General features: G+C 37.0%; 1 protein-coding gene across 1 annotated transcript in view; it reads right to left on the bottom strand.

Annotated features, from left to right (window-relative positions):
* Positions 1-26,099, bottom strand: part of SMYD3 (SET and MYND domain containing 3) — a 388,177-nt gene that overhangs the window by 34,222 nt on the left and 327,856 nt on the right. Inside the window, 2 exon segments of the mRNA XM_062489198.1 lie at positions 9,148-9,322; positions 12,560-12,647. Coding sequence (XP_062345182.1) covers positions 9,148-9,322; positions 12,560-12,647 — 263 coding nt within the window.

The following is a 26,099-nucleotide window of genomic DNA, read 5'->3' as shown; positions in this document are numbered from 1 at the left end:
TCCACTACTTCCCTGGGCAGCCTATTCCAATGCCTGACCACCCTTTCAGTCAAGAAATTTTTTCCAGTATTCAACCTGAGCCTCCCCTGGTTCACCTTGTGGCTGGTTCCTCTCATCCTACCGCTTGTTACCTGGGACAAGAGACTGACCCTCAGTGAAGTGCTTTTGCCAGTGAATTGTATATTGCTGAGGTCTGTGGTGAGATTGGGATCCACAAGCCACCCCCGATTTCCATGAAGATGTGTCCTTTTAATTAATGAGAGTCTGTTGTCACTCTTCTCTTGTGTAGCTTAGCAGGGTCTGAATGCAACTTGCTGTGGGTTTTTTTTTTTTTTTTTTTTTTTTTTAGTGTCACTGGATGCAGTCAATGCTCTACCCTGGTGTTTTTCAGATGAAAAGATCAAGAACAATGAGAGTCCTCACCACTGCAAACAAAATGGGAGAAGTCCTGTCCCACTGCAATATCTGGAGCTGGTTGTTCTTTGATGGACATAGTTTAATACATCATAGGTTAATCACTGTACTTTCTTGTTCTCCTCAAGGTATCAGAAGTCAGGAGTACTTCCCTGGAACAGTGCTGCTCTCAGAGCAGTGCAGGAGGTTGAAAGCATGGGGTACTTAAGAAAATTAACAATTTTAGCTCAGTCAACATACTTTTGCATCACAGATTAATGCTGATGCTCTCTCACATAGAAAGGACCTTGCCATCCACACTTCCCACCCCCTCCACCTCTGTTTCTTCTCTTCTGGCACAAGCAACCTAAAATAATTTAATAGCATCTCTTGATAAATACCCAGATTTGCTAGAGCTCACTTGAACTGCACACTTGCCAGCAAGACAATACACAGATGAACTGAATCCAGACAGATAGCAACAGATAAAGGTTGAGTATGCATTCAGGATGTTATCTTACTGTAAGCATGCAAACCTGCTTTCCATCGTAAAATTCTGAAATGTTGAATTGGTAGAGGTAATATTACCCAACTTGGTTAGGCATTTTGAAATCCCTTGAAAAATAAGAGACCTTATGCTGGTGAGATACTGAGACAAATATCTAAGATAACTTATCTTCAACTATGGTCATGAAACCATGCAAATAATTAGTAGGGCATTCCCCTGGTCATAAGTTACTATGTGATTTTTTGGTAAGATTGGAGAAGTTGTGTTGCATTTTGTAGGACACAATGTCTGTATTTCACAACATCTCAAACTACAACATGCAGCAATTTCCCATTCTTCTTAAGCAAGGTCTCCAGTCATATTGACATAAACATTTTTGCAACATATAATTTGTGCCACTTCTAAAGTGAAGTACTTCACAAAATGCTTTGGTAAATCTTGCAAATTCCCCTTATGCTGAGAAAATTAATCTCCTAAATATTTTTCCTTGTTATGACTGTATATATTGAGACTTTTGTTTTGTAGCAAAGTAGGATATAATTCCATTTTTCAAAGTCTGCCAAGCACACTATTGCATGAAAATATTTTTCTTTTCTCTTTCTCTTTTCTATTTCAGCAACAGAGATTTAAGTAGAAAGACCTGGTTCAGGATGCTTCTACTTGTTGGCTGTCACTTTTGCCAGTTTTCAGAAGGTTTCTGAAAGGCTGGCCAGCCTTAAAAGAACAATATATCCTTGGTGTGCATCATTCAACATACCTGAATTAATATGTAAATGAATTTGTGATGTTGCTACAATGAACACACTTTGATTCCAGAACTTTATCTTCACTTCTGGCAGCCCAACAACCAAATCCTCCAAGAGGACACTGCATGGCTAGAGAAGGCTGATTTTCCTCTTAGGAGAGTATTTGCAACTGTGGCAAGTATACATTTTCTTTGCCCTCTCCCTTTTTGATCTTTTGTGATGATGGGGAGGAGTTGAAAGAAAGACTTTTGCACCCTAATTTAGATATTTCTAGGCTTCTTGTCATCGTTCTTTTGTTGCCTCTCCTTTTACTGGACATGTGTGCATTGCATTCTTCAAAGATGACTTTATTTTGGTTGTAAAATACAATTAATCAGTGGACTTGCACTATTTTTTTGAGTAACTTACATTTTCCTCTCATCTGCACGCTCTTCTTTTTTCTCCCTTCCTTTTCCTGTCAATACCAGTCTGTGAAATTTGAGCTTTACTCAGCATCACCTATACACCTACAGAACCTCTGTGATGATCATTCACTGGATTCCCTGCTGAATGGATCATCTCACTAGCAACTTAGTAATTCATTGTCACTGTTCTTGTTTGACAATACCTCCTTTGATTTTCAGGCTCTGCACATCCCTCTTCAAAGCACCATCTTTCCATCTCTTGCTCTCACTGGCCATTCACATCGATTCACCCTTTAAACAAATCACGTTCTTCAATTTCTTTGCTCTCCTTATCCGTGACTCCTTTCCTCTTCTCTTCCTCATGACTATGGTTTTCCTTTTCAGTAACTTTTCTGATTTTTCAATATGGAAGAAAATACTGCCTTTTCATCTTTTTCAGCCTTTATCTCTATTATTTCTGTTTTCTTAATTAAATACCACAATTCAACTACTTTTTTTTAACTTTTTTTTTTTCACATCTCCATCACGAGAAACTCCTAATTGATTTCCTCCTTGGAAGTACTGCCAAGCCTCCTCTCTCTGCTTCCTCAACTCAAACTGACAATTTATTTAAAAAAAAAGAAATAGGTGTTTTATTACTAAAATCAGACACTTTCTAATGCTCCCCTCAGAGAAGGCATTGCTCCTTACAGCTTCTCTGTTGTATTTCCTTCATGCCTTCTCTTTTTATCTCTTTCATCACAGCAGAATTGTAAGTTATCTGTCTTTTTAAATTATTCTCCTCCCTCTTTTCTCCCTTTCACCATGATTTCTGCCTCTAAAATAGCTTTTGCAAAGCAATGTTCAGTTACTGTCAAAGGAATCCAAAAGTCCATAGATATTTCACATATCCCTATATTTTAACTGTTAACTGCTCCCTTGAAATCACTTCCCAGCCCCATTTATGCTCTTACCAAACTTTTGTTTAGAATCTGTATGCCATCAATTCCACCCTTTTCTTCTTAGCAAAATCCATACAGACAGTGAATTCCCCAAAATTGTTCTCAAAATTGTTCCAGCTGAATAACTCTGTTGCATTTTTTTCACAGCACACAAGTCTTTGTAACATCTGCTCATGCATATACTCACTTCTGGTTTTTAATGTGTGTCCTTTAACTAGTGTGTAATAGCAAGCAGATTAATGAAAAGAGCTCAGGTAATGGCTGTGTAAGTCCTTACTTTGTAAATTGCAAGCATGCATGTACAAAATAAAAACCCAAGAAAGGATCCCCTGATTACAAGAAAAAAAATACCAACTATTACTGCTTAAATAATAAAGAAAAGCAAACAAATAGAGAAACACTAAAACCAAACTGAATCTTTAGGGTAGGCAGACAGATTGGGACCAAAATCCTTATTTGAGATAAAGCATGAACCTCTAAATGGTCTAACATCTTAATCTGAAAGTAATCCTACAGTGAAAAAAAATAACAAAAGAAATCTGTGCAGAGGAAGTTATCATTGCAAAGAACACATAACTTTCAAGATATGTGAAATCTAAGAACACCTGGAAATTCTACATGAGAAATGAAGAAATGAACACTTTTAGTTGTGTCAGAGAAATATGTAACTCTGGGAAACTTAGTGGGATTTAGTTCACTAACATCACTAGGAGATCACTATCTGTAAAATTCAAATTCAAATAGCTCTTGACATAACTGAAACCAGAAGCAAAAATTGAAAACAGTAAGCACCAGTGTACAAATATAGAGCTCCTGGACATACACTGACCCAATAATCTTGCAGCAATGAAGCTATTCAAGGAAATCTTAGTTTAAGAAATATGGCATACACTGAAAGCTACAAATTAAACTAAATTAACACTATAAATTAACAGTGCTGTTGCTGAACTTCTACTCATGTGTGATTAAGACTATACCGGACAAGCCAGTGACATCAAAATTATACCCAAAAACCAGCAGCATGTGTAGAGAGAATAGTAAGAATTTCTACCCATATGCACAATACATGAAAATGAAGAAAGGTAGAAGGTGGAGCACTTATGGGAGTGTGAGTTTATGGAAGTCATTGAGGATTATGCAGATCAGTATCACTTTGGGGAACAACTCATGGTTATAATGGAAACATACAAGAAATACAACCAGGAAAGAACCAAGGAATTGAAGGTGATGGTGCTATGCAGACATAGGCAGCAAGCAACCATCAAAACAGAAAATCCATCTCCTGCATGGGAGAAGGATTCATCAGGTCATAGATAACTTAGGCACCAGACTTCAGATGTAAAACCTTTCTTTTTCGTTCTTTCTTTTTTTTTTCTTTTTTTTTTTTTTTTTTGGAAAAGGAACTGGAGGGGAGGAAGTAGGGAGCAATAGAAGACAGAAGTGGGCTGCTGAACTGTTTTAACAGATTCCTGAAAATATCAGCCCAGTGACAAGCATTCTTCTTGTGTGTCAACAAAATAGGTACACTGAAACGAAAAATGGTGCAAATATTGTTACAAACATTTGTCTTTTGGAAGAATTACCTATAATTTACCAGAGACAATACACTCTCTTATTTATACTGGCATTTCCCCTTATTTCGACACATTTTGCTCGAAACATTAAATGCCACGGGCATTTTCTAAAACCCCAGCAAAGCGAATAAGGAAGATTTAATTATTTCTGTTCTTTGTTTCATTATTTCTTTAAATTGCTTTGTCCACCTTGGCGTTTTTCTCCCCCTGTGTGGTGATCCCAGAGGTAAGATTTATGTTTACAACTGATGGTTTATGATTAAGACATTGAACTTTGGTCACCGAATTAGTACTGTCCCTAGGTTCAGAAATCCTGCAGCCACGCACGAACCCCCAGGGGAACTTCCATAACCTGGGTGCCGACTGGCGACAAATCCGGGCTGTAACCCTTAAGCAGGAGCATCCCCCAGTGGTCCTGGTTATCACTGCAGTGCAGGTTTGGGGATGTTTTTCCACTCTCTAGCTTTCAATGTAAATGTAAATTCAATTGAAGTACCTCAGAACTAACCAGTCCTCAGAGGTCTGCTGAGCTCTGTAAAGAACCATATATATTTGACAAAAAAAAAAAAAATATTTCCAGTCATTGCATGTATTACATGTGTATTGCAAAGCGCGTAGCTGTAAAAACAGGATTTTTTTTTTTCTAAATGCATTCAAAAAGGGGAAAAAATCTGACCACAAGAAAGTCAGGCTCTTTACTGGAAATCCTTCTTGAAGAAGAGAAAATAGGTTCAGAGTTTGTTCCAAGAATATTAAGTTCTACAGCTTTTTTTTGGCTTTTTTTTACAACATCATGACTGAAGAAAAGGATACTATAGCAACTGCCAATTTTTGATCTCACTTTTGATTGAAGTTCACACACTCAGCAAATACAGACCATCATATATATTGAAGGAGAATTCTAAATCAAAAAGTCCTGGCAGATATTTCATTATCCCAATGAAAATTCCACCATCTTCTCAGAAAAAACCAAGAACACACCTGCCTCTGTTCTTAAACCCAGCCCATTTGCAGAACAATCCAAAACTACACTCACTGGGATTGCTTTCCCTGTGCCCTAAATGAACTCGGTCACTGACAGAAGGTGAAGTAGTGGTGTACTACAAAATATTACTAGAAGGGATAGAGAACAGGAGGAGGTAGAAAGGCAAATGATGCACAGATAGCACAAATATGGGGTGCTTGCACCTACCCAGCTCCGTCCCACTCCAGAAGCAGAGCAGTCACACTGCACAAGCCCTGTGTTTATCTCTCCCAGAGGAGAGGGCATGGAGGGGGGAGGACCTGCAAGGCTGCTGGGTGAAAAGCCAGAGCAGCACTTCTGCAAAACACTTCTGCACAGGATAAAAAGAAGGAATTTTCTCTTGTTAGTATTGAAGACCTCCAGTTACTACTACTACTGCTGCAGCACTGGAGATGAAGGGTTGTTAATTAAAACAACCCATCTGAAAATCAGTGGGATTTCTACATAAGCTTGAAATTCAGCAGGGGATTTTAAGCAGTGCAGAGCAGAAATCGATGAACATTTTTTGTTGTCTCTGTATCGGAACCTCACCAGACCTGATGTCCCGTGAGCCCGAAGAGGTGACATGGTGTTACCCAGCAGGCCTGTGGTGTCACACAGCTATTTCTTTCCCTTCTCTTACCCTTGTCACAATAGCTGAGGGCATCTAGCAGAGTTTTATAACAGATGCATTCTTCCACTCTCTGGCAGCAGTTTAAAGCGCTGAATACTTGAGACAAGGGGAAAATATACCCCAAACCTAATCCCCAGAACATATGTGCCTTGTCAGTATTTTAAGGGCTAAATGCTGGGTCCTTCCTCTGAGGTAACCTAAGGGAAATCTGTCTTTCTCAGCATCTCTGAATCTGATCCTTCATGAGCAGCAGTCAGACCAGAGTGTGAATGTGCTAACTGAGACATGACAAACCCATGTAACACCTCTTGCTGATATTCTGTTATTCTGTGGTTAAGGCTCATGAGGATTTCTGAAAGGAAGTTTATTTTTTCAAGCTGCTGAGTGCTGACTATGACGTGGAGCAGCTTTCACTTAGGCAAATGCCTTAACTTTGGTAAAGGCTCTTGGACAGACAGGCTATTAATGTGGCATTTCCAAGGAAAGCCATGTAGATACATTTGGATTAGGCTATTCAGTGGAAGTACATGCTGCAGGTTTTAACAAAAAATGGATGGCTACAGTTCAGCACAAAAGGAGAAGGCAGCTTTCGTCTTGGCAGACACTACCTCTTCCTTTCTTTTTGCTAAAACCATTTCAGAGGTCCTGAACAATTCTCCTTAAAGGTTATTATTGCTACCTAAAACACAGGGCGTGGTATTCAGCATGACAAATCAGTTTTATGTAATTCAGATGTCTATTTCTGCCACTTACATGAAGTGGATGATTCTGAAAAAGTCAGCAACAATTGTAACGAAAACATACATTATGATACAATGTGTCACACAGCACTGAAAAATAATCCTGCTGCTAAAGAAATGGAAAATGCACAATAAACACATTACTTGAAATTAAAACTGGTTCTGACCAACTCTCCAGAGCCTTTAAAGTTGCAACAATGATTTCCTATTTATATGGACTGCACGAATTCTCAGGTGATTCCCTGTGGAGATCTGTAGGAATACTTTTTCCAGAACTGAGGAAAGGAAAATAGGTAGCTATAATGGAACTGCAGGAGCAGCCAAGCAGTAGATTGATTCAACAGGAGAAATTCAATGTATCCCAAAGGATTTCCTAGGATTTGCTCTCCTGCTGCTTAGGGCACAATTTGTTGTAATGAGAAACCGGGGATTTTGTTTCAGGTGTGTCAAAGCTTGTAGTGATGACTTGAAGGTATAAAGAAACAGAAACAACTGAAAATCTCTCTTTAATGCTTTTGGGTGAGGAGAGAATAACGACAAGCTCTCCAAGGTGCAAAAAAGGTCAAATATCTCATGTAAATAATTACTACCTTAAGAGATATTAATTAGATACACAGTCGAATCCTTCATTTCTAAACTGCTGTAGTAAACAGCTTGAAAACTACAGTACACTTCAGCAAGCAAAACAGAGAAAGCTTTATTAAATTATCTGGTAAGATTGCACTTGGTCTCACTGTAATCTCTGCTCTTAGAAATGTCTGCAGAAAAAAAAGCTCCGTTTTTAGTTGTGAAGAACTGAGTTAACAACTTATAAAAAACCCAACCCAAAACAACTGAGGTTTGGGGTTTTTTATTTAATAAAGGAACATTTACATGTGCAGACTACTCTGCTCATCTGAAGTGTGCCACAAGGTAGAACACTGGCAAAAAGCATGTACTGCTGCAGTACTACATAAGTCCTATGTAAAAGGTTAAGTGGGATGTGCACAACGTGAATTTCACCCTGAAGAAATGTGAAAATTTTTAGGTACTCATGTCCTCCTCTATGAAAATGAGTAGTCATTATCAACACAGAGCTACTCCATATTTGTGATGTACCATAGCCTATGCAGCTTTTATCAACAATCACTTTTTAGTGAAAACTCTGAAACACTGTGTTCCTCAAGTGAACAGAATTTTATTCAGAAACAGGCTGTCATATGAAATTTCCTCAGGCAAAATGTTGAATGCTGATGGCATCTCCATTTGATTAGGGAAAATACGTAATGTTCATATTTGCAGCAGAGCATACTGTTCAGCTCCAGCATACCCCTCATGCTTCCCAACATCACATATTTTAGTGAAACATCACATGGTGCACCAACAGAGAAGAAATGGATACTCTAAAAAAATACATTGCTGAGAATGAACATTTATGTGTGAATGACATTGTACCTGGACACTCAGCGCAGGCTAACACTTTGTTACAAACAATGCAACTATTCAGAACCCAAAGATGTGTCTTCTAAAGCTTTTAGAACACAGACCAAAGCAGAAGCACCTGCCCTTTCTCTACTAGATGACCAAAGTTGCATTACAGCTCCAGGCTTCAATCAATTTCAAGCCTTACCACATGATGTATGGTCTCCTAGACTATCCTTCCTTACCAACAAAAGACCATCAGACTCAGAAACTCTCCCAGCACATAGCACAGGAACAAATACTGATCAGGAGAGAAGAAAAGCAAATATTTCACCACCTTGACCTCTTCCCAAAATAAAGACCAGGAGCTTTTTAATTCCCAGTTGAAATTGCATTTTGCAGTACATTTTTATTCCTTCTGTAAAATCTATGCTTAGAGTATATAGAGAATATACATTATTTCAACCAGCTACCTGTCCCTCACTTTTGCCTTATCTCAGCATAAAACACTGATACCCTGATGTCACTAGAGCCTGAAACAGAAAGTCACTTTTTGATCAGGGATGGGGCAGCATCTGAACATGTGAAAAAGCAAGGAGATAATAATCAGTTATTTTTATTATTATTATTATAGTTTCTGTTATCCTTCCATTTGCTTTCAGTCTGACTGTGAAGGCAGAGTGAGTGTTCTGCCTCATTCACTAACCTAGAAAGCAATGTAAGATATACACAAGAAATAAAAACAGTAAGGCAGCCAGCTCTCACCCATCTTTGGAACCAGCTGAACCAATTACATCCCTTACCTGTATGGTTCCAGAGTCCTGCAGCCATAATACAATGCTTCTTCCCAGAATTCAAGGTTAATACAGGCATCCATGGCACAGTCAAGCATTTTCAGCTGATAGATATTTGTATCTGGTAGATGACCCTGGTGGCTGCTCAAGAGGTTCTGGCATCTTGCCAGAACATGCTTCCACTCTGTTATTGGCCTTAGTTAAAGAAATAGATTTAATCAAACAAAATAAAACAAAAAATGCTCTTTAGCAAGGAGTAAGAGTGTCAAAGCATTAAAATAGAAAAGCTGCCATCATTCCAGACTCTGCTACAATTCTTGAAAATACACTTAAATGCTGAAGTGGTAGCTTAGGTAACTGTGCTCTGTTTACATGTAGCAAAACAATTTCTAAAGAAGGCAGTATTTAGCAATAAATGATAAAAGAAAGATGACAAATTGCAAGGATATTTTAATTCATAACAGAAATTCAAATAGCTTTGATTTAGGTACTGAAACACTATTTACTTAAGATACTCTAGTTCTTAAAGCCAAGGGCAAGAGGCCATGGAAATGTCTTTTTTAAAGTCCCAGCAGGTAAAAAAAGAATTTTTAAATATATATATATATATATATATATAATGACTCATTTTTTATGCTTCTCAAATTTTTTTTAGAATTCTCATGAAATTAGAACCTTTTCTTGAAATTAATCTATTTTCTCCTTGAAACAGTCATGAAGAGCATTGTGATTTATTTTTTCATGTACAGATGCTCGATTTATGCATGAGAAAGAAAAGCATTACAGTTTTGATGTCTGACTGTAGTTCAGGACTAAAGATCTTGGCAGTAAAGGAGATCTTCACCTCCAATGCTACAAGATTTTTTGTGAGTTTGGAATGGAGGAAAGATAACCTTGTACTCACTTTTCATGGATATTCTTTAGCACAAATCAATTTTTTCCATTACATTCTATACTAATTTGACTTCTCTGTGGAATGGATTCTTCTCTCTCTCTGACCATACATAATCTGAACCCCAAAACTTGCAGTTTTCAAATAAATATTACTACCTGTGATTGTACCCATGGGAGTCCCACAGTGTGAGCAGTCTAAACACCAGAAAAGATACCGCTCACATAAGTAAGAAGAAATGAAGTAAAGACTTAGAGCAAGAGAAGTGATAACACTGATTGTATTATAGCCCGTTCCACACAACCAGCTCAATGAAGTCCAACAGTTATCTTCACAAATTATTGCAAGTACTATTCACACTAATCCAGTGGTGAATTTTAAGTGTGCAATGACAAACCTGTGATGAAGTAATTAGTCCGTATTGAACATGGGAATATTTACATACTTAAATTTAAGAATGTGACCACCCTGGGCCAGGATTTATAGCATGGCTGTTACAAGGCTAAACTAATTATTTATGAATTGCTCTCATGCCCTTGGATTGAAAGAGCCATATAAGGGAAGGAATGTGTTACTATAAAATTGCACCTTAACCTTTATATCTTTGGCAAACATCCATGTATTCTTTACAACTGATTAAGGACAAAAAAACAGAAGAATGAGGGATGTTATTTCCACTTGATACAATTTTTGCAGAAAGTACAAACTCCTGACATTCTTGAAAGATTACCATTTTAGCTGATGCACAGTATGTCTGCTTTTGCTTCTCATTATTCTGCTTTGTTCACTCACTAGCATCTGATAGCAGATGTGCTATATAACAAAATCTCTTGGGACCAAATTTGCAGGTATGTAAAATTACCAACTAGAAAACCTGCCTTTCACTGCAACAGTACCAAAGAGCTGCCTGTCCTGCATCTGCCCAGGAGCAGAGGAGGAGTGGCCCAGGCAGCTCTAACTGCAAATTTAGCATTACAACACCACATCAGTCACAACCAGTAGGTCAGAGTGTGGGAGTCACCAGCTTTCTCAACTGTAGAAACTGTTGGTTTAATTTGTTTAAAAAATTATACTTGCAGGAATTAATAGCTATGTACCTCAGTCCGCCAGGAAGGTTTTCTACTCACTATTGGCAAGTGGACAAAAGTCAAGTTCCCTCTTCAATACTGCAGTCGCCACTGCATGTCAGTTAACACTGGCACTGTGGTGCAGTGGAAGGAAAGATGACACATTTCAAATAGCACATGACTGAGAACAGAAGCTGAACAGACAACAAGAATAGATTTTTCTAACCAGTCCTGATACCTTTTATTCCCATGTGTTTGATTAATTTTTAAGTATCAGTTAAATCAGTAATCTTAATTAAAGACACTCACAAAATACATTAATGCAATTTCTCCTGCAATTAAATAAAGGAACATTAAACAGGACTAGTATTCTGACTGCATAGTTTAAGAAATATTGCAACTTCAGGTTGCATATCTATAATTTAACATGCAGGTTGAAATGGGGGGCCTGAAGATCTGTTTCAGTAGTGTCTGTTTCAATGCAGTGACTACAGAGGAACATGAAACAAACTAGAAACTATGTGAGATTAAAAAAAACTAAGATGATTGTTTCCCCTTTGCTAAAAAAATTAATCTCTCTGGATTAGAAAGAAACAAACTCAGCGTAATGGGTTGGGTTTTTGTTACTGTATAATATCACTATGCAAATTTGTTTTTTTTTGCTTACAGAAAGGAGTACTGGAAGATTAAATTCTTTCTGGCTCGAGAGAAAGTCCATGGTTCTGAAAATGGCAAGGCATCTTGCCACAGTAGGCCAAATTCCTAGTCAGGGAAATTCCACTGAATAGACCAAGATAAGAAAGAGATCAATAAACCCATAGTATTCTAGTAAAAATCTCCACCTCTCTTCTGCTCATCTTTTCTTGTTGCTGCTGTTCAGTAATTTCTTTAATTGGATTGAATATCTACATGACAGCCATTAGACTCAGTTCTGTTTATTAGTGCAAGATCATTTCATTCAATTTGCTTAATTATCAATTACTATTATATATTATTATATCTTATTATAATGATGCTATAATGTCTGCTGTGAACCTGTCTGTGATTATTTCCTTGTTATTGTCATTGCTGTGCAAAGAATAAGAACCTGTAAATGTTCACACTGAGAGTAACGGAACAAAGAATTTAACAATATTCCAAATTAACCTTTCTTTCATTTAGAAGTGGATTTATATGAAATGGTGGGCTATGATAGCAGAAATCTAAATCAGAACCAAAATATCCCTTCATGTCCTTGATAGTTACTATCCCTGCCACAAAGCAGCTCCATTCCAAGTAATCAGAGACTCTATTATTAATACAATTAAGAATTTTACACATTTTAAACACCAAAGGAATTAAAAAAAATATTACAATAAAAAGGATGTAAATGTAAGGAAACTAATCTCAATAGATGAACTGCATACTAAGGGGATTTTTTCACAACTGAATGACAGACTGTAGCCTGTCACTGAAAGGATACCTTCTTTTGATTTTGGATATCTCACTTCATTTACAGCACCTTTGACTTCCTTCCAGGCATGCTCTTCACCGGCCAATTTCTCAGCATCCTGGTTAATGGAAACAAATTCATATAAAGAAAAAAAAAAAGTAAGATGAGAATATGCAGTAACAATGAAAAGCAGGGTAAAGGGATTTCACTGTTAAAAGCTACTTGTAGAGTCTGTATTGCTATTTTTTGTATACACAAAAACCCATTTCACCTGGAATTCATACTCACCCTGTTTTTGTAAGCAAATGAGATGATATAAAGTAAAATGAATGCAAATTTCGAGACATTAAACCCTCAAATCAGATACCAAGTTTTCAACATGAACTATGATCACCCAGAAGAAAAGAAATAACACGTTTTTACTACAAAAATGCATTGAGGAGATCAAATTCTTTCAAAGACCTGCTAGCTAAGACTTCCCTTAAGCACACCGTAGAAAGGATTTAGCAAATGATTTTGCAAATCTAAAATTTATAAGTTTAGCAAATACAACCACATGGTGATTAGAGAGACTAACATTGGGAGTTTACCTTCATCCATTATAGTTATAAACATGGGGCTACAGAAGTCTACGACTCAGAAGAAAGCTAAACTTTCATTTAGCAAATCATTACAAAATCTTCCCTAGTCCATTGGATTCTGCAAACAGCTACATTTTCCTATTGCTTTGTCACAAAGAAAGCAAAAATGATTAATGGCTACAACAGTAAAGAGAAAGTTTCCCATTTCAAGTCTCTAGTGGTGACCAACAGAACCTTAGGCAAACCACTTGGAACAAATGCATTGAAACATCTACAGACGTGGTTAAGCATCTTGTGGGATTTCCAAAAGCACCTAGTTCTTCACTTTCCATTGCTATTGAACTTAAATACCTTTAAAAATCTGGCCTATAATACACTGCAGTTCATTACTCTCCTTATAAAAGGCCCTGCGACTTTGCATAAGAGTTTTTATAAGTGCAAAGTCCTGCAGGGATATTTTAAATTCAATTCTAAAAAGATCAGCCTTCAGCAGGGGTAGAGACATGCAGAGAAACAGAGAAAGTGTGTTAAAATCTAACCAAGCATTTTGTAACCAACAGATACTCACCAGGAATCACAGAAGTATTTTTACCTCCACTGAAAAGCCTATAATCTGTAACTGTTTAGAATTGCATTATTTTCTTATTCCACTACTCCCCATTTGCCACAAATTCAGAAAAATTTTACACTGAGAATCAGCACTCAGTTTCACATTTAATTTGCAGTTTTGTCTTTCAATCTGCTTCATGAAACAGCAGACCTTTGTGGATTCCTGGGATGATTAAATCAAGATTAAATCAAGGCTGTTCTCAGCTGCCCTACCCTTCTGTAGAGGCTTACAAGGAGGGTGGCCTGACCCCACTGCATTTTGAACATAACTTCCCTTACAATCAGTTCTCTGACCAAAAGGATCACCTGGAAATAATTTTGTGCAGAGCTGAATTTGCCACCAGAAAGCATAAGGTGAATGTTAGGACAAAATAGCTCATACCACAGACATTTTATCAACACAGTGAATGAACTTGCCAAGCTCTCTCTTGCCCAGCTTTTCAGTAGACAGACACTGAATCTCTTACTACCAGTGTAACCTCTACTGATTTCTATGGGATTACATTTACTTCTGAACACCTGTTCCAGGTTAACCTGAAACAATTTCTTTAAAACTCCTTTGTGGATCAAGTGCTGCTCATTGACTAACCTAATAAAGAAATCCAGCCTATAAGATACTAGTAATGACATCTGTGAAATCTTCCATTTAAGGAGTTACCAAACCAGAAAAAATTGTTTTATTTTTTCTCACTAGCCCAAGTATCATCCAGAGTGTTTCTCTAACATGTAAGCCTAGCAACGAAAACCTCAGAAGCATGGGAATTGAGAGAGATTTATAAGTGCAAGAAGGAAAAACAACTGTGCAGCAAGACCAAAGAATTAGGGCTCAATTTGCACATAGCAAGACTGATGGATGAATGACTAAAGTGTTCACTCAGGTGGGATTAATCTTTCTGTCTAGTGCAGCTTTTTGAGTTACTGTTGTCTCTAGCGTTTAATTAGCAGCATAAAGCAGGGCAAGGTTGGGGTTTCCAACCTTCCCACTAGTGCATAGGGTTAAGTCAACACTGGCTTCATATCCAGGTAGAGAATAGAGATTGTCTGTTTGACCAATAATCTCCCAGCAGTCTCTGGATTCATGGTCTTTATCCCTTTTGTATGAGAGTTGTATGACGGAGGGAGCTGGGCAGGATGCCCAGCTCTGGGAACGATTTAAGTCACAGGTTCCAATGAGATGTTTTCTGTGTTCTCAAGATGAGGCATTTTAGGGATTGGCTGATGTAAGAACAAGCAGAGATATGGCATCTAGCTTGGCATTTTACACTTCTACTGTTCTTCATCAGATTTCCGTACATGAAAGGAGTCCTGTCCTTTCCTAAATGCTCTGGTTCAAGGTATGGAGGCTGTTTCTAAACAGGCATCCAAGCAGCGGCTGAAAAACAACCAGGAAAGGTTGTCATTGAGAACACTGCCTTCCAGCATAATTTTTCTCCAGGTAAGTTGTTTCTCTCCCTTGGAAAACACTCTGAAAGTCATGGCCATGAGGCATGATTAAGCCAGCTAAAAACACAAAGCTGCCTTGGAGTTGGAATTATGAAAATAATTGACCTGATTAGAAGTTATACTGAATTGTTTGATTCAATCTAAGAGCATGGCAATAACAGCTATGGGAGATACAGCTTTCCGTGGAGTAACACCCTTTCAAAGCATCTCTTTTGAGAACATGTTCCCAGTCAAACCTCCAGGTGTGCAGAGCTGCCAACTGTGAAGACAGACTTTTTTCATTTACAGAAAAGAACACCAGCTGAAGAAAAAGAAAGAGGTTTTTGAGGGAAGAAAAAAAAAAAAGGAAGAGCTGGCAATTTCTGCCTAATTATTTTCGTTATTTCTAACTCTGACATTAAACACAAGAGTGTGCTTCTCAGAATATTTTTGTCTTGGTCCAAAAAATAATTAGAACAGATAATCTAGTCAAAAAGCATTAACAAAAGAGAGTGAAATAAGAAAACTGAAGGTTATCTGATGAAGATTGTAATCTGAAGATTGGTCAAATATAAAATGATCTGCAGTTCTGGTTTTAAGTGATAGGAAGTTTTATTATCAAAGCATCATCTCCTGAAACAAGTACAGACATCAGACACCACAGAAATAAGCATTTGAAAATAATCACCTGTTCCATTCTCTAATACTTCTAAGAATTACTTCTCCCCCTATCTTTTCTGCTATTTGACTGTCCTGAACACATTCCATCCTTAATGGAGCTCTCCTTAGAAAGGAGTGTAATCTACAAAGTACAGATAAATGCTTCTCTTTCCTTCCTGTTCCTTCACACCGCTCCTCTTCCCATGGTTACTCATGTGTTTCTTATAATTCCTAAAAGTGCTCCCTGCCTACTGATTTCAGGCACCACTCCTTTCACACACAGTGTGAGCAATCACTAGTCTTTGTGATCCCAGCATTAAAAATCCTGATTCCTTAAAGATTCCCACATGGACAGCATGAACTCTCAGAGAAGATATTTGTCTTACCAAACCAAGCACATGCTAACCAGTAAACGCCATTGGCCTCTCCCCAAAAGTGCTCCCACTGCCCCACCACTGCTCATTCATTATGCACTGCACCTCCAAACCTCTCATGACCTTTGGAAAGATTGATTAAGGACTAGTTCTCCTTTCACATTTAGGTTGCAGTATACTTATAAGATATGGATTTTTAGTCCTCTCTACGAAGATCATCTTCTTCTCATAGGTGGAGGCAGAGAAATAAGCCCAACATTGTCCACAGAGAGGAAACCATGAAGCACTCCTCACCTTCCTTCAGAGAAGGGAGAAGTGGTGACTGGAAAATCCAAGTGGTAAATAACCCTTATACCTCTTTTTCTCTTTCCCAGTATTCCTGTTTGGAGTATGTCCAAAGTTATTTTCATTATATGCCTATTCTCAATATTCAGCTATCCACTCCCACACAGGCAGAATTAAGCAAAGCTTTGTAGGAGGTATTGGACTTCCAGGCTGCCCTGAGACAAATGAAAAAGAAGGACCAAAGTTTTTCCTGACCAGTATCTGCTCTTCTAAAGATACAAATGGATCAAAAGAGTGCAATGTAACCACCAGCAAATGTCAGTTTTACAAAGGATAAAAGCATATAAACCATAGTTAAAACAGAAATTAGGGGACTAACAAGAAATATTATTAGATATGATATTTTTGCAAGACTGAAAAATCACAGTAAATAATAATAGCTTTTTCTGAGCACAAAATCTAAATAATAATAATAACAATAACAATAATAATAGTAATAATAATAATAATAGTACAACGTGACAGCAGCAGATAACCCTGTTGCCTCTTTCTTGTGGAAGCTTTAAGTTTTCTAACTGTAATACTTTAACACCTTAAGAGTTGTGGATAACTTAAATACCTAAACATTTCAAAGAAATTGTTGTCCATTGCTTATGATTTGCGTAATTTTAAACAATTTCTAAAAATTTAAGCAACTACAGATATGCATCTGAACAGAATAGAGGACCTCATACACATTTAAATTAAAGCATGACATTTTAGAGCAGATCTCTGATCCATTGTACTCTGAGAGTATTAATGATTATTTTCTATTTCTGATTCTATTTAAAAGTGCAGGAGCTACTGAACGTTTGTTTCCAGTAAACTCAGTAACTCATTGTTTTATGTGAGACATCAAAGAAAAGCATTAAATGAGTAAAGACACTGCACATCTTCTGAAGTTTCCCTTTCAGAAAGATGAAGAAAAGTGTGAGTGAGACAATGTGATATGCAAGCTGTGATATTGCAGCTATACTAAATTTCTGATATGAGTTCTTCAGAGCAAAAAAGGGCATGAGGGCCTGCCAGGGAATCACAGGTGCAGGCAGCTACAGACACAGCAAAAGAAAGCACACTTGAGTGCTTCCCCAAAACAGCTGAAGGTCATCTCCTGTGAAACATTTTCTGTATAAAGTCAGAATCAAAGACTTCTCATCTCTTATTCCGAGGGCTGTGGTTTACAGAAGCCTACAGCTTCATTAGAGGATTGTTGTGAATGTACTTCATTAAGAACTACAAGTATGCAAAATTATCAGTGCACACAGCCCTGTCATGATTCAAGATATGGATGTGATTTCTGAAGTTTTAAAAGCTCCCTTGCTCCACTCCATGAAAAATAATGCCAGGTTCACAAATAGCAGTTTATCTATCCTTTGCAACCCACATAATGTGGGTTGTGTTTTCTGTCATATGGCTCTGAAGAGAGTGGCTGGGACACATGGCAATTGCAAAGATTATCTGCAGACATAAACAACACCGTGGTCCCAGTAAAGCTATTGGGAGAGGGTGAACTTCGACTTCTGAGGAAATAGAATTTGTACTTTTTAGTTTTGAATTCTCAGAGTAAAATAAGACACATTAGAGCTGGTTGCCATATTGAATTTGTGTAGTACATTGCTCAGTATTAGGCAGGCTGCATTCCCTCACACAATCAATACCAGCTCTTCATGGATTACTGACTCTGGTGTCTGGAAGTGCACAGGCTAGTAACACTCTAAAACGTATAGATATTGGAAAATTTAGCAGTTCTTCACACCATACACGTTTAAGTGCTCTATTTAGGCATTGAGATCAAGATGAAGGTTTCCCCAGGCCCTGCATGCAAGTAGTGAAAGAGACAAACACCTTCACGTGGCAGTATGAATAATCTTCCCTTAATATTATTCAGTTTAGCTACAATATTACTATATTTACATAGAAATTTAAAAGTAACATCCAAAACAGCTGTGGGAAGTTTATTAAAATGAGATGCTTTCAATAAAGAGAAAATGAAGATCAGCAAGTCTATGTTAAGAAGTCAGTTTAGTTTTAAAATTAAATGGGACTAAAATAAGTCCACCTTAGATTTAATTAAGGCAAGCTATAAGGTAAGAGGAGCAAACAGACAAACAATTTTTAACCTCTACAGGTGCAAGTCAGATATCTGTCAGGGGTTCACAATTCTGCAAAGGAGAAAATAGTAGTTGCATTTCTGTCACAGTCATACTCCATCCTTATTCACTTCAATCCCATATCAGCTGTTAATTTATGTGATTTTTTTAGACACACACATTTTTAAACAGCCTTTTCAAAGACCACTGCATCTGTATTTTGTATGATACACAGTCAATCTCATAAATGATGAATAAATGTTTTATAGTGAAGAAAATTGGCATCAATCTTTCTACTGACTCCCCTGCTATATAGATTCAAGGGTCACATTAGCTTTCCTTGCCAGAGGAATACAGTGTTTTCCATTTCTGTTCAGACACCCATGCTGAGATTCATATGATCAAATGTAGATATTTGGGCCACCTTCTATATGACAAAGAACAACTCTCTGTGTGCAATCTGTATTACCCTAAAGCAGGCTTCTAAAATATGTCAGATGAATAGCAGTCAAAGTGTTTTCTTTCTTCTCCATTTTATCCATGAAGTCTAGAGCAGCTAGCTCAGATGATGACATTTATCCTGTAGTTGTCTGAGATGTGGTGAAATAAATCATAGCTGTAGATTCCCCTTTCAGATGCAGAACACGTGCTCCACCTTTGCAGTGGTGATGCATTATATTTCAATAGATCTAATTTACCAGAAATTCCAGTTACTCTGTATTATTTTCCTGTTCTCTGAAACGTTTATTATTCTCTCAGTCTCTGTCATCCATTAATTTTACTGGCAATAATTCTGCAATTACCTCCACTTCATTCATGAAAATGCTGTGTACTGTACAAACAGGGTTTTATGGACACACTTTAGAATTATTTGGTAAACATTATATATACCTGATTATTCCGGTGACTTAATATTCAAGTGTGCTGTCAGAACAACCTTTAGAGCGAATATATATTTAGGGCATGAATATATATATATATATATATATATATATATATAAATTCCTGTAGGAAGAGAAAATACACCGAAAAAGCTCAGTTTTCATTAGAACATCAGAGCCCAATGGAACTTCTTTAATCCAATAATGCTCACAGATCAAGTGTTGATATTAGAGCTTTTTTACATCCACTCTTTGTGAGAAAAATGTCAACAAATATTATCACAGACAGCATTTTCTCTCTTAAAAAGCAGTGTATAAAGGATGCTAGGCTACTTAGCAAGCAAGCAAGATAGCATTTAAAGAAAGGTGTGTCAAAATATAATCATCAATATACAGGGCTAAGCAGCTAAACTACATCATAGCATCTTGCCACCTGGAGACTCCTCAAATGAAAGGCACACGCATTTAATGCATTTTGAAGTCATTTCAGTTAAGTGCAGGTCAATCTGGTTGCCGACCAAAACATTTACCATATTTATTTTTAAACTAGGTCCCTTACATACGACACTATTTTTTTTTTTTTTTGGAGTCATAATTGCCCAGGGGCTACCCTTGTGTCACACACATCTCAGGCCCCTGGGGACAATTGACACTTTGCAGGCCCAAGACCTCAGTGCCTATCCCCAGTCAGGATGATGAGCAACAGGACCAAGTTTTGTGTCTGGAACAGCATTGCCTTTATAAACCTCCTGTGTCAGGAGCTTAGGGCTGACTGCACAATTCCCACCCAAGCTGCACAGGTTACAAGCAGAAATAAAAATTGATTGGACAGTGGGCAGAGCAATAAATAGAAGTTCACTATTTATCAACTCATAAAAACCAGAAGTGAGGAAAAGCAAAGGAAATAACTTACAGCTTAGCATGAGTGAAAGAGGGCCTTATGCCAGATCATCCAAAAATTCTTGTTACATTTTTAATTCCATTGTAATTTCTATCATCAGTACAAATCAAACCCTGTGTGTAGTTCATTTACCTGAGCAAGGATACTGTTCACCCTAATCCCTAGCAACAGAGACTGGTATTTCACAGACTGTCTTAGACATTACACACTTGTTAAGGCAATCCCTAGGTCTCTCTTAGCACACAAACTGACAGCTATAAGGCAAATCTTCTTTATTCCTTAATTCTGCAACCTGTGGAGATATGGAGTGCCACTGAGTGGCATTTAGTGGCTCAGAAGAGATCTGTAGGTCCAAAATCCTCAGAATTTTCAGTTATTCACAAGGTATAATCCAATCCACATTCATCAGTTCAGTGAAATATGCACTTAAGTTTAAAAGCATATATAAATCCCATTGATTTTAATATCTATGCAAATGACTAAATACTTCACTAAGTAGAAGCATTAGTTACTTGTGAAGTTCAATATATGCTTCAGTGATCTGAAGAACTTGTGCCCACTGAATTATTGGTTATCACTGAAGATATACTGACATTAATTTAGATACTATTTTTGAACACTAATATAAAAACAATTTAATATCTTAATGCATGAGATACCACATGATAAAACTGTAGCTATAGTAACTCTGGTTTTTTTAATGTATACTGCAATGTAAAAAAAATAGTATTTACTTCAGCATATGCTTTCTGAATGAATGGGTGTGAAATACAGGAAGTTGATTATTTAGAAAAGAACATGCAATAGGATTAAAATCATACATACTGGATCAATCCACTCTACACCTTAAAATATTTGCTGGATCTCAAAATTCCTAGGGCACCGATAAAAACTGGTTGCCTAACTTTCTAGTGTGCTTCTTGAATATTTAGCATCAATACTCAAATCCATACTCTCCAGTCTCCAAGTTTTTAAGGTCATGAATAAAGGAGGTTGAATTAATTTTTTACAACTGCAGCTCTTTGAGTGAAAATGATACTTGGAGTTTCCTCCTCTAGAATTTTTCCAACATGTTTGATTGCTGACTAGATAAATATTAGTTTAACATAATCAAAGAAGAGGTTTGAAAATAAGTTAAAAAGATGATGCATAGTGTTTTAGTAATTTCAAGAATTTATTTGGAGAATTATTACTGACTATGCCCTAACTAACACCAATTTAAACAGTAAAGGTTCTTCCAAGGTTTAAGGGAAGCAGCCAGAAACACTCCGTAAGGGAAGCAAGTGATTGAAACTGTTTCCAGTATCTTTCTAGTACTCTCTTGTTCTGATTCAATAATACAAACATTTTAGTCATTTTCACAAAAAATAGGAAAGAAAGCGAAAAGGACATTCTCTAAAATATCATAATGTCATGGAAACTATTATAATTTCAATATTTCTTGAATATTTCTCAGGGCCTTTATTTACTGTTTGGATAGCTCCTGCTGACTGCCAGTGTTTGAAGTACTTACATGCTCAGCAATCAGTGGTGATGGGCCAAGGTGACTCAAAGCAAGGAGAGGTAGCCTACATGACAAGATGTGTACTGGAAAATAGACATCTTGACTTACCTCAAAGCAACTGTGTATGGGACCGGATGCACAACATAATTTGGTGTTACGTGATCTACACTGGATTTCCAATTTTCCAAAACAGTTTGCAGTACCAGCAATCTATTTTTCCTATGTTCTGATAAGTACTCTTCTCTAAGTACTTTACTCATTGCTTGAAAACAGACAAACTGTAAAATATTTTTCCCAGTCAGATGGATGAGTGCTGCCCTTCCAAAAAGCTACCTCAATACTTTCTATTTAACATTTCTTTTACTGGTCAGGGTTTGGGGCAGGGGAGAAGCAGCTCACTTCTTATGAACCCCCACCTTCATTAACCAAATACAGTCTAGTAGCTACAGAACCTCACAGTATCCTTCTCCACTACACAAAATGTCTATAGATTCAAACTACTGTATTATTTGGCAGTAGCTGGAATCACATCTAAAGCTCTCAAAGCTCAGAAGGATTTCTTTTGCGCATAGGAATGATGCAAGCTTTACATAAAGTTATTTACTAGAAATACTTCAAGAGTAAAAATTTTGTAGTCTAGATATTGTCAAAGGAAGTGCAGGAGCTTTAGTTTATATCCAAATACACAAAGACAAAGATTCATAGCATAATGAATGTGATGCAGCAACATATTTTTCTTAATGATGATGTTCAGATAAATCTAGAGCAGAATTGTGACACACTGTTTTACTACAGTCCCCAGTTCAAATCACTGCTTATGGTATAATCAACAGCTTTCACACAATACACTGAGCAACCCTGTTGGAAACAGCAGGACACCCTGCAGTGGGTCAATAAAATTACACAGTCCTCTGCTGTAACTCTTGTGGCTGGAGCACATACAGCCTTCCAAAACCTGCTATCATTCACACACACAAAAAAAGTTCCTCTTCATGTCTTAGAATAGAGCTCACAAACACAAAATTTATAGCTACAGCTTTAGTTATTGCATTGTTGTGACATTAATTAAATTATGGCAAGAAGCTGATATGGCACACTGCGTATCATAGCAATTTTTCAAGCCAAAGCATTTAGTCTGCAGTTTTACAGTCTCAAAAGTTATAGGCTTCCTTGTTATTCAAATGAGCTCATTCTTGCTTTAATACACCTCAGAGAATATTAGTTAAGGACTGGAACTGATTGAGGCACTGAAGAGCATGATTCTGTCTTTCTCAACCTATGGTGCTTCCTACAAATTCAGCCAGAACCTCAAACTTTGAATTATTACACTGTCAAAAATCAATTAGAATGAAGCCATGATACCTGATGACCTTACCACAGGGTTATAAATCAGTCAATCAATCTTTGAAAAATAAAATTTGGCTTGCAAAGAATATCTAAAATTTAGAGGCTGGCAGGAAAGCCACCTCTCTTAATTTAAATAAGCCTAGAGTGAAAGATGCACTTTCATAACGTGGCATGGGAAGTAGCAATGTGAGTCTTTCTATTAAGTTTCATACTGAGATATAGTAGGGAATAATTTTAAATGTTGGATGACCTTTTCAAATTATACCTGTCTAATGAGCATTTCAGGATCATATTTATGGAAGAAGATATGAAATAGGGCCTCACATTACTTAACAAAGGTCACCAAACAAATAGCAGCAGATGAATAATGAAATAGGAAAATCTTTAAAATTGTCCTTGCATATTCCATGTGTGTACCTTTGCACATACATATGCACAAAATACTGTTTTTCCCATTCAGAACTGTGTTTGTCCAGTGTAGGTACATGTCCACTTCACCAAAAAGCAATCACAGTGGAATGGTACACACAATATGCTGTTCTTCCAAAAGAGGGAAGGGTTTAGTTCATAGATTCAATGGTGGTAGATTACCAGATTAAAATCAGGACTACTAGATTTAATTTTTCCCAGACTTTTTAAAGCCATTATTGACCCATATAAGGTAAAACCATGATCATATTCACAGGCTCAATGTACACAAACCTGCTTAACACAGCCAGTCATTATTCCTCTTCTCTGATTGGAATTTTCAGAAAACTAGGACGACTGGCATTGCAATGAAGCTAATCTTTACCAAGCTTTTACACCTACTGTATTTGCAGTAATTATTTCTAGTGATTTCTGGGCATTGTATGGACAGTAAGTGATCTCAGAAAAACACTGTAAGAAAGGTAAGATTTATCAGGATTTTTTTTTTGCTAAAAGAAAATGAAATAAAAGATGAATTGTTGAACAGCATAAAGTATATAGTATACAATCAAAATGGCATTAAGAACCAGAAATTTGGAGTATGCAGAAAGCATATTCAGAATCTGAAGAGAAAGACACAGAGTGCACTCATATGAAGGAGAATCATAAGAACCACAGCTGAAAATATTTATTCAGAATGAAAAAGGTTCCTATGGAGTAGTATTGGGTGATGTCTTCAAGACAATGTCTTCAACAAGGAATGAGTTAAACGTGACAAAGACTTTAGCTGAATTTACTTGAAGATGGCATATTGCAAAAAATTTCCACGAGCTAATAAAACTATATCCTATTTTAAGTAATTCAAAAATTTGCAGATAAACAGTAGAATACTTTTTCACCTTCTTTACTTCCTCCATGTTAGTGTAATTTCAGATTGTTTGTTGACTTTACTGTGGCTATTATTTATAAAACTGGCAGTATCAGAATCTCAGCTATACAGTTTTGCAGATTTTTAGACTGCACAGAGTAAAAAGAGTATTTCTCCCAAAAGCCAAGATTCTAAGAGGAGACAAAACAATGAAATGGAGGGATCAAAATATACAGTATGCCTGCAAAGGCTGACTTTATGGTCAACCCATATTATTTTGCTGTCCTGGTTTGGGTCTTTAAAGCTAAATGATAAATTTCTTTACTCAAAGCAATTGAGTTAAGAAAGAATTTAGCTTACATCCAGAGGACCAACGAGAAAAAAGGTATTTCCACTCGCTTTCCTCCACTTTTTCTTTACTCATTAAAATATACACTTGGGAAGAAAAAGATCCAAAATCCTATTTCAACTTGATTTGGAACAGGCATCTAGAAGAAAATGCAATGCCCTTCCTGGACTCACCTGAATCTCACCACTGCCTGAAGCAATAAGAGAGTTTTGGGTTTTCCTTACCCCATAGGGTCTGCTCTAACACCTAGGAAAAAATGTAATTCTGGCTCTGATGTAGATATTATTTCATCCAAAGTGGATGACCTTCAACCAGAGAGATTTTCATATCCAGAAAACTGAAAGTCAGTCCAGAAATCTGCAGTTGAAAGTTGCAATATCCTTTTAGTTTTTTTAATGACTTACAGGATCTGAATTTAAACCTATCATATTTCAATCAATTTACCTAATTAATGGGATTTTAAAAGAGCAAACATGCTGCAAAATAGAAAAATGTGGCTGATAAAGAGATCAAGAAAAGGCATTCAAAATCAAGATTATTCCCTAAGGTAATACGGTTGTTAGAAACCACCTTGACAGGCTGAAACATAAAAGACCTTATGTGAAAGAGTGAAAGTGAAAGAGAATTCAATGCAATGACTAGCTTCTATACCTATTTAGGAAAAAAAAAAAGTCTCTCCAAAATCATTGCAGGAAAAGGTGTTTGCAAAGTGATTTTTCTGATCTAGCCTTATATTCAAACTACTGCTGTTTCTCTCTGGAAATGCTATGTTTATTTTAGATTGCTAATCCAGAGTGAGTCTTTTGTTATTTCTGCTTGTCATTCAGCAGAGACCAAGTAGTGACTGCTGTAGGAATGACAACATCTGAAAAAAGAGTTCCTTCCAGTAATAGCTAGTTTGACGCTGGACATCCAGAAAGGATGGATCCTGAAGGATCCAGGCTTTTATATGTAGCTGCAACAGCCTAAATTAGTGATGAGAATGCCCTCTCTTCCCTTGGCAAAAGAAGTGCTTCTCCTTAAAACGTGTGCCAGAAGATTTAAGTTTCCTATTAGATAGCTGGGTCTGAAAGGAATGGGATTCTGCTCCCATCAGTGGAGCAGAAATCCAGACTCCCAGGAGGGTGCCACACTCCCAACTTCTGAGTTTGCTTTAAATATGAACTCGATGGACCAAACTGGTACAGGTTGCCCTATTAAGGATCTCCTGAAAAGGCAAAGACTTTACATACATCTTTCGACTCATGTTTAT

The sequence above is a fragment of the Cinclus cinclus genome, chromosome 3 (assembly GCF_963662255.1).
Source record: "Cinclus cinclus chromosome 3, bCinCin1.1, whole genome shotgun sequence".
NCBI classification, from domain to species: domain Eukaryota; kingdom Metazoa; phylum Chordata; class Aves; order Passeriformes; family Cinclidae; genus Cinclus; species Cinclus cinclus.
Note: the sequence above shows the minus strand (reverse complement) of the source record. Positions and strands in the feature narration are given on the sequence as shown.